The sequence below is a fragment of the Clytia hemisphaerica genome, unplaced genomic scaffold (genome assembly GCF_902728285.1).
Source record: "Clytia hemisphaerica strain Z4C2 unplaced genomic scaffold, Clytia hemisphaerica genome assembly, whole genome shotgun sequence".
NCBI lineage: Eukaryota > Metazoa > Cnidaria > Hydrozoa > Leptothecata > Clytiidae > Clytia > Clytia hemisphaerica.
The window spans coordinates 93,402-103,189 of NW_027104312.1; the positions used below are offsets into that span (position 1 = coordinate 93,402).

Here is a 9,788-nt window from a genome sequence, read left to right on the forward strand (position 1 = left end):
TTCCATTTGCTTTTAAAATAACTAAGGTTTTACCTTTTTTTTAAGACAAAAAGCAATTTTTGTTGGAAATTCAACTTGGTGAAAGTAGCAAAATAGACAGTAACATATTAAAATCATTTTATGTAATTTTTTCCTTGGAAAATACAAGAGTTGTTTTGGTCGATTTTCCTTGAAAAATACAAGAATTTATTTTAGGTTGTTTCCCTCTTACCAAATACAAGAAACGTGGTTTTTATCTACTGTAAGGTCCCGAATAGTGAAAGTCCGAATAAAAAGTTGGTTCGAAAATTGTTTCAAAATCTAATAATCAGGTGGGGACGTTTATTTTGGAATTTTGAGTAATTTTCCTTGAAAAAAACAGGGAATTTTAATGGTTGATTTTCCTTAGAAAATATGAGACATTTTCTCTACATATATTTCCTTGGAAAATACAGGAAAATGTTTTAATTAATGTTCAATTAAATTTACAAGATAATACAGTGCAATAAATAGAATCACGAAGTGCTCAAGAAAATTCGAAAAAATTCGAGTGAAATATCAAGAAATAAAGAACTAACTTACAATTGCTACACAGTGTTTTATGCTGGCGCAATCTTTGCAATGCAGTGTATTGTAGTGGATTGAAATAAAATCCGCAATATACATTGCATTGCCTGAAGATTGCGTCAGCATGAAACACTGTGTAGCAATACACTTTTCGACCAATTGCCAGCGGGCATTTTTTGTCTGTTTTACCACCCTAAAACCGTCCCAGTCTTTTTTCGCACTTATAAACAATAGAAAAAGGTGTCAAAAAAGGATTGGATCGAGTTTAGGGGAAAAAAATGCTCGCACAGCAATTGGCGGCTACGGTCGAAAAGGTGTATTTTAAGTAAGTTCTTTATTTATTGATATACAATGAAATATTATTGTTCACTTTCCTTAGAAAATACAAGAAATCTTTTTTACATATTTATCATAAAAGTAAAAAAATCATTTATTCTCTCAACAATGACAGCGAGCGAAGCGAGTTTAATTATCATGGTAAAGAGTCGTCTCGGACGACGTAGACTGGAGTCTACTTTTGACTGAGCTTTTCTTTCTGCTGATTTTGATGGCGCTGAGTCCAGTGAAGTAGACTAAAAGTGAGATTTCACTTTTATTGGTTGAAAGAAAAATGGGGTGGAGACACGAGAAAGTGTTTCAGGTTGGTGGGATGGAGCATGTTGCATTGCACCAACGTGAAATAAAGCTTCTCGCGTCCCAAAGCCTTAAAACAAAGGAATATATTCTAAAATCCCAAGAAAGTTTATGAAACTATAATACCCCTCCCCCCCGGAATTCTAGTCATCGTTGGTTACCATGGGAAATGAATCTTTTGAATTAGACGGCTGTTTGTTTTGAAAAAGAAGAACTTCGGCTTGGAGTTGAATTCCCTTCATTCACTTTCAAAGTGTCCATTTCAGGTCTTTTGTCGTTATTCGTTTTTCGTTTTTCGGTATGTCGGATGCATTTCTTGATAAGGTGCTCAACTTCATTATAAATTTCACCTTTAGCGTTATTCAAACTAACCATGCATTTAATTAGACTGGAAACCATGTATGTCGGCATATGAGTACCTATTAAGTATGTTAGTTCTTCTAGACTTTTTGAACGCGTTAAGATGCTTTTGAAAACTTCTTGATTTGCTCTTGTTGATGTTTTGAATAGATCATCCATCACTTCAGAATCGAATACTTTTTTTGATAATTCTTTCAAATCCTCCGTCACAACGTTCGTGTCATCGAAAATTGAGAATTGTGTTGCTTCGTTCACTGTGATATCTAAAATACAAATCAACACCAGTTAAAAGTTAAATCCAAAGAGAATACTAACCCGCCCCCCCCCTCCGGGGTGGGTGAATCGATTTCTAATCGATGGCATGTATCGCCAAAAATATTTGCTTTCAAAATCGGACTTTTATATTGTAGCTCTTGAACAGTGAAAATATACCCTTACATTGCTCGGCTAAGTTATGGCATGTCTCAAAAACTGAAAATTACCATAATTTTTAGATCGTATTAGCCGTAATAGTTTTTATTGCATAACGTTTTTTGCTGAAGCCACCCAAAAATAAGCCTGAGATGTCGACACAATGTGCAAAATAAATCAAAATGAGTGCGAGTCAAAATGTAAAATACATCAGAGTTTTACTGTCAGACTTGCAATTCAGCAGTCCCCAAACGCCCAAACACATCCTTACAGTGTATCCAGCTAAAAAAAGACTTTTGTAGTGCACTCTATCAAAATTACACCCTTATAGTGCATTTATTCTCAGGTGCCTATAACGTGGAGGCCTTTGTGAGAGCTTAGAGCTTAATTAACCAAATCATTTATTAATTTATTTGGTAACGAAGGTCTAAAAATACACCAGATAGTATCTGTAAACACTAAAGAGTATGGGTAGATTAGACAGGCATTGTGATGTGCAGTGGTACTCATAAGGTTCGGCCTATCGCATGAGCATCGCTCTCCCAGCGTCGTTCGAGTGTCATGGTATTCGCCATGGCTTGGCAGCTCACGTCTGTCAAGTCGCAGTGTCTGTCAGCGCCGTGATCCCTACTCTTTCGTGGGTAGGACCCATTCCGAATACATTCGGAGAGCTCGTATCTATATATCTATATCTGTAAACACTAAAATAAGTTAAGAAAAGATTAAAATCGTTACCATTGCATGATTCATAATTACCTTGAAATTTGGATGGGAAAGTGAGTACCATCCCATGGAAAGGGATTCCCCCTTCTTTCGCAACATCTTCTGCTGTAAGATCAGCCAAGGATGATGAGATAGATCGGTGACGTGGTTTCCTTTGCTTCATCACACCTATATAGAGAAAAATTGCTGTGTTTTGATTTTCTACAAATACTGTTGTACAATTGGCTTAAATCTCCATAACTTTAAGATCCCTATAAGTACTAGTATTAACATTTGGAAAGTGATTTGGGAATAATAGTCCCGAAGGTTCATATTGAAAACATTTCAAAAATAGCCTGAACGTAGCTAGGACTTTTTGAAATGTTTTTAATGAAACAAGGGGCTCTCATTCCAAAAATCATCCGAACGACCATGTTATTCCTCGTTATTATTATGATTTTAGGCACGGAAAACTGAAAAGACGCAGAAAACGGCGAAGTGAATTAATTTTTTGTTGGAGGTATACGAATACAGGGAACACACATTTGTTCGAATGATGAAAATTTCAAGATATGGAGTAGGGTTAACAAGGCATTATTAACTGAAGGGACCAGCAAACTTGTTCAGATTATAAAGGGGACGTTCGAATTTATAGAGATGCAAGTTAAGAAGTTGCTTTCCACCATACCTTGATTAACTGTACATTCGTCCGGAAGATATGTCTGTATGTATTCTTCGATTGCCGTCAGGCGTTCGTTTATCGAAGTGTCATCTTTGGCACTGTATGTAAGAAAGATTCAGAAATGTTTCCATATAGATCATTTCGAAAGTTTTCTTTCCAGGTAGAATACTGCCTTACAACCCTGGTATTCAAATCAAGGAAATCCTTTGTTATCCTTAGGGCAAATCAAGAACAAAACAAAGTACACCTTGGGAGCAAAAATCCCTGGATATCAGGGATAAATTGGAATGTACTGGAATTGTACTTGATTATGAAAACTCTATCCAAAGTTTGTCCTTGATTGTACTTAGCTTAGATTTTGCAAGATTAGGCTGCTCCAGATTGTCCATAGTTTATACCTAATTTCTTTTTCATTACTCTTAAAAATTTAGGGATGATCAAGTACACCCTGGTTGTCCATAGTGTACTTAGTTTGGTCCTTGATTTGAATACCAGGGAATGTGACGCAGTGGACATACGTACGCCAAATTTCCTGGCGGAAAATGACATACTCTCGGGTACCTAATAGCCGGGGGGTTTGGAATAATCAGGGGGGGTTGGAAAAAATCTCAAAATTTAATAGCGGGGGGGGGGTTGGGTTGGAATAAAAATGTCCTGGGTGGAAAATGTTCAAAAAGGAGGCTGATACAGCAGAATTAAGGCAAAAGAGGGAACTTTCAAAAAAAATTTCCCAAAAAATCAATAAGCGGGGGGGTTGGAATAAGAATGTCCTGGGTGGAAAATTTTCGAAAAATTAATTAGCGGCCCCCCCCCCCCGGCTATTATGTACCCGAGAGTAGGCGACTCCTAACCCCTTTCCTTCAAGTTATCTAAAAACTGAAATATAAACTTAAGATAATACCGACCTTCCTTTTAACTTTACCAGCTCTCTTTTCACATATTTTGTTTTTGTTTTGATTGAAGAATCGCTTTCATCATTCGGAGACGAGGCACCATAAATACCACTGTCAAAAGTTCCATCATCAAAACTATCCTGATCACACAACCTGATTTCACAACTCTTTGGGCGGGATGTTATTGTACGCCCTCTTGGGCGTGTTCCATCTGAGAATTTACCAGTGGTTTTGAGTGAACCTGAACTGGTGGTGGAGCGCATCCGAACTTTTTTCGGCCCTGAGAATTCGAAAAACTTTTTATTTTGACGCTCCCTAAATCAATTTTCAAGGGCAATAGAATTTTCATCGGATAAGGAAGCATATCGAAAAATAGAGTTTCGTTTATGAGAGTTTCTTGTTGATGGTGACGTTCTATTCAATAATTAATAGAGTGTATCGAATAGAAGAACGTCGAATTAGAGAGCGTCAATTGTATTTTATGTCAGAGATGGTGTATTTCTCTCCTTCACTGGATATTGTGGCATAAAGGCCAGACCATGTTGATAAGTACGATAAATATAATGCCCGAACACTGCACTAGAAGTCCCAATTCGACAACAATCTTTTTGGTTAACTCAACGTTGATCCAAAAACAGTTCCAGGCTTTTAGACCTTACACTTAAGAGTAGAGTTTTATACTCGAAACAGTGGAAGATTTTATGGCGCGCCAAAAGGCTTTTTAATACTAACTTTTTTTTATAATATCAACTTTTTATAATACTAACATTTTTTTATAATACCAACTTTCACTTTTTATCAACTTGTATAATATCAACTTTTTTTTATAATACAACTTTCATTTTTAATATCAACTTTTTTTTATAATACCAACTTTTATTATAATACAAACTTTCATTTTTATAATATCAGAATTTTTTTTTAATAGCAACTTTTTTTTTACAATACCAACTTTTTTATATAATATCAACTTTTTTTATAACCATATATTCATTTTTATAATATCAATTTTTTTGGTCTGGCTTAGTCAATTTTCTTTTTTCACGGGTTTTCACCATGTAGACGGACCTTTACAGTTCTTCACTGGAAAATCTAAGAATGTGGATGCACCACCACAGATATCTGTAAAGCCCGAAGGGCTAGATAGGCAACTTTAAGTTTTCTCCAGCAAAAAAAAGTGAAGCAAAAATTTGACTTTTTAAATTTCGTGCCGATGGATAGGATCTAGCATTTTAATTGTTTTCGGAGCGCGAGATCAAAAAAAGTAGGCAGCAAACGCTATTTCACATCTCTTAAACCGGTGAAATTGCATATTTTAGTCACGTGACTTTGGTAGGAAATCCTTCCAAACCTAGGCTTCACTTTTTGATAAAAGCCCCAAATCTAGCCCTTCGGGCTTTACAGATCTGTGTGCACCACTGGCCGACCACTGGCGAGTCTTCCTACATTTTTAGAAATATTCAACCCAATACGTCACTTTTTCTATTGTTTAAGTGACGTATTGGGTTGAATATTTTGAAAATTCTCGGAAGACTCCAGTGGTGCATATCATGAAATTAGAGAATCGTGTCATCCAGTCTATCAAAAAACCTTAAGTGGCCTCCAGGCTAGAGGTGTAATCGCGCTAAGACTCCTTCTACATTTGATCGATTATACACGCATAGTAAGCGAGACAAAAATTGGTGTTATGAAAAAATTTCGAACTAAAAAAAAAGTTGGTACTATAAAAAAAAGTTGGTATTATAATAAAAAAAGTTGGTATTATAATAAAAAAAGTTGGTATTATAAAAAAAAGTTGATATTATAAAAAAAAATTGCTATTATAAAAAAAGTTGGTATTATAAAAAAAGTTGGTATTATAAAAAAAAGTTGGTATTAAAAAGCCTTTTGGCGCGCCATAAGATTTGACGTAGCCTACCAAATAATTAAATTTTGAAAGTTTTGGAAAGGTAGTAAATTCGAAAAATAACAATGGCTTACTTGCTCCATCATCGCGTATAAATCTTTGGTTACTGAAATGTAGAAGGTTAAAAAAACATTGTATTCGCGGGATGTTACAGCATATGCAAAAAAGAATATTTTGGGTTGGGTTTTATAGTCACTAGAAACTGTAAAACTTAGTGTACCATTCCATTTTATATCCATACGTGGTGGAAGAACATATCCAGGGGGTAAACCACCCTCTGTATGATAATTTAATGGAACAGCCCAATAAAGGCTCGTATAAAAAAGTGCGATAGCGTGCGATAACACTTCCATATCGTCCAAGCCGTTTTCGACAAAAAAAAAGCAAAATACCTAATGATTTTTAAGGTTCAGTTTCAGTTCCAATTTAGGATATTTTCACATTAAAGGCTTAACGGATCAGAAAAGCTTCTTACGTGTTAGGTGCGGTGCTTATGGATGAATCAGTGCTCAGTATTGAATCGCGACTTGCTGAAAAAAAAACATCATAAAAAGAAGCTATCAAATGTCCAGTCCAGGGATATATAGACTTCAAGCATCCCCTCCAATATATTTTGAGATATGGAATGCTTAGTCGTGTATAAAATTTCCGCCGAGAGTTACCCCAAATTTGAGGTAACCTCTTTCAATTTTCTTTACAAAGTTTACAAATCCAATGATTGCATTGCATTAGCTTTTAGCCATTCAAATTTTAAATTGCAATTTAATGAAATTTAAAGATCCCTCATATAAAACTTTCTAATCAAGCTAATAAAATTTCAAAAGCAAAAATAAAAAAGAAGGGGGTAAGTCTCGAGCGGGGATTTTATACACGATGAGCATCCCCTATATCAAAACATATCAGAGGGATGTGTGCAGCCTAAATCATAATGAGGATTTCAATATTGAGTATCAATGTGCTGTATTTCGATGTACTATTCCAACTCTCGTACTATTCATGGCACACAGAATTGATATATTACCTCGCAAATCTTTCTTACTGCGCCTAAAGAAACAAAAACAAAAATCGGATTAGGTACTGATCAGTCCAGAATTCTAAAACTTCAATCTTAATATTGATACACGAACTGTGAAGACAAAACCCCTAAAAAAGAATAAAGTTGACTCTCTCTAATTCGAACTTCTATTATTCGAATCTTTCTATAATTCGAACGAAATCTAAGTCACCGTCAGTTTTTGTTAGGAAACTCTAATAAAACACTTTCTACTATTCAAATCTCTCTGTAATTCGAATAAAATTTTTTCCCTCTTGAGACTCGAATTAGAGAGAGTCTACTGTATTCATTTTTTGAGTTTTCGAAGTCACCCTCATTATTTGCCCTCGAAATAAACACATGATGACAAAATTGAAGCTGCGATAATTCAAATTTTCTCACCCTATAGCAATCGGTATTCTTGATTCAAGCAACGATGATCTCGAGCCATACTCTATTGTCAAACTTCTTCCTGAATATGGGCTACTGAAATAAGTGTGAACGCAAAGTAAGAAGAAAGATTAACAAAATTCTAAGAAACCAAGAAAAGGAAAGGGATTGTAAAATTTACTGAGCTCTCATCCACACTGCTGGGAAAGTCACTGTAACTTTGAGAACTCCTTTAAAAATTGAGTGCTTTCTGGCTAAAGTTGTTTTCAAGATGAAAATTTAAGTAAGAAGCCTTTTGCTTTGGCGGGAGCGCTACTACATACCTTTGTCCTTCTGTTTCAGGATATTGAAAAGTTGCCAGTTCTTCGGGTGACCAAGTCTTTCGATTAGCTGAAGAAACTAATATGATATTGATTAATAGCAATATTTCTGAAATCTGAGGCTCAGCATTGTTCTTAAAACTGTCCTTAATTTGTTCTTAGGTTTTGGCTGATTTTTAGCGTCGTGATCTTTTATAAAATTGTTTTTTTATAAAAAAAGCGCCTATTCAAAGTAAAGCAGCTAATCGTTGAGAGATGGAACAAGTTAAAGGCAGGAAATATAAAGTAATTCCAAGTACTTCAGGTTTCTTTGGGTTCTTCGGGTTCTTACCTTGGTTTTCTTTACTTGATGACCTAAAAAATGAATGGAAAGGTAAATATTTCGGGACTAAATCAATACGAAAAATTTTACCGTTAAAAATAGTCTAGTTCTTTATTGGGTTACCGAACTTATATACAGTGTGACTTTTATGTCCAATCTTGTTTGATGCAATAAAGTAGCTTGATTTAGTAAATTTCCCTGTACAGCCTGGTGAGACAGGACTGTTGATTAGAAATATGAATATTTCCAGAAAAGAACTTCTCTTTCCTCCCTTACCTCTTCCAAAACATAATTCAACTTCAACCAGAAAGACTAGCTCGTCTAGCCGAGTGAGTGTTCAGGGCAATGAAAATGATAAGGGCAATCTCATAACATTCTGACAAATAATACAATCACTTACTGAGTCTTTTACAATATACCCTTTAAATACTTTCTTTGTATGGAAATAAGTTTTTTGATACGGTTTTTGATATCGTATAAACAAGATGGTAAGACCTGGTTACTGGGGAATATTAAAACGTACTTGACATTCAAAACAGGCTTTTTTATAAGAACTGGTAAATTTAGACTGAGGCTTGGCAGTTCTTATTTTTTCGTAATTTTCAGGTTTAAATGCTCTTAAAATGTTTATAAAAGAGGATTGATATCGGCGTCTTTTGCAGTCATCTCTGAAATCTGAGGCAAGGAAAATAATTGTTCTTAATTTATTCTCAGGTTTTTGTCAAAATTAAGCATCAAGTTCTTAGTTTCTTATAAAAAAGATCAAGTAAATGATTACTCATTCTTTGAACAAACCGATTATAAATATTTTGATCCTACCAAGGCCAGGGAATTCCCTAAATTTGTCAAAAATATTGATCACCTATTCAGAGGGCCCAGTTCTACTAGAAGAGGGAAAAAGTTCTCAAAATTCAAAACTGACATTCCAAGATTTAACAATTACACCCCTGTCTTACAGCTCCGATGGAAGTTCTTTCCTCAGAGGTGATAAAAAAATCCCAATTGAAATTCCAATCGGGATGGCAATTCTATTGTTCCAAGGTTAAAAAATCCAGTGGGGATGGTTTTTGAGTGCAATTTTTAAACATTGAATTTCGAAGTGGGTTAAAATCAAAGGCAATTTCCGAGTGATGATGAAATTCTAAGGTATTTTCATACCGGGGACGAATTTTTTACCAAATTTTTCAGTGGGGCTGGGGTCCAAGCGGACTGTGACACAGGGGTGTACAATTTTTTTATATGTTGGTTATCTTTTCAACGGATACGGTGCTCGGTACTAAATCTCAGAAATCATGTTATTTAGTGACGTGGTGGCATTCCTAAAAAAGTACTTTTAGCACATTGGGGTACTAAAGTATCAAAGATCTTTTAGCCTTATTAGTACTAAAATTAGTGATTTTGGTCAGTTTTTATCTTTCTCAGTGAAACTTTCAGAATTTAAAACTTTCTCATTAGAAGAAAATTTCCTAAGTCCAACTCAAATTTAAAGAATGAATTAATGATATTCATGACGTAATGTTTTCTACGGAAAGACCCCGGTTTTTGCCAGTAGTGGCAAATTTTATACAACTTTTGTCTGAATGTTCCAAA

General features: G+C 35.0%; 1 protein-coding gene and 1 long non-coding RNA gene across 2 annotated transcripts; both read right to left on the reverse strand.

Moving 5' to 3' along the window:
- Positions 1–1,230: 1,230 nt before the first annotated feature.
- LOC136817538 (uncharacterized) lies at positions 1,231–4,490 on the reverse strand. The gene is made up of 4 exons (XM_067073865.1): positions 4,240–4,490; positions 3,341–3,432; positions 2,707–2,841; positions 1,231–1,802 (listed from the first exon to the last, which is right to left on the reverse strand). The coding sequence occupies exons 1-4, from the start codon at positions 4,488–4,490 to the stop codon at positions 1,363–1,365; spliced, it is 918 nt and encodes a 305-aa protein (XP_066929966.1). The 3' UTR covers positions 1,231–1,362.
- Positions 4,491–6,191: 1,701 nt separating this feature from the next.
- On the reverse strand, positions 6,192–8,233 carry LOC136817549 (uncharacterized). Its single transcript, XR_010848117.1, has 6 exons — positions 8,208–8,233; positions 7,880–7,955; positions 7,569–7,649; positions 7,155–7,177; positions 6,609–6,663; positions 6,192–6,239 (listed from the first exon to the last, which is right to left on the reverse strand). It is a non-coding gene; the product is annotated as an uncharacterized lncRNA (long non-coding RNA).
- Positions 8,234–9,788: the final 1,555 nt, after the last annotated feature.

Bases quoted from the DNA above. Each gene is read 5' to 3' on its own strand.
- LOC136817538 (XM_067073865.1), bottom strand. From the start codon at position 4,490: ATGCGCTCCACCACCAGTTCAGGTTCACTCAAAACCACTGGTAAATTC. The intron at 3,433-4,239 runs GTCGGTATTATC...TCTTACATACAG, and splicing joins CTGGTAAAGTTAAAAGGAAG to TGCCAAAGATGACACTTCGA. The intron at 2,842-3,340 runs GTATGGTGGAAA...TTCTCTATATAG, and splicing joins CGAATGTACAGTTAATCAAG to GTGTGATGAAGCAAAGGAAA.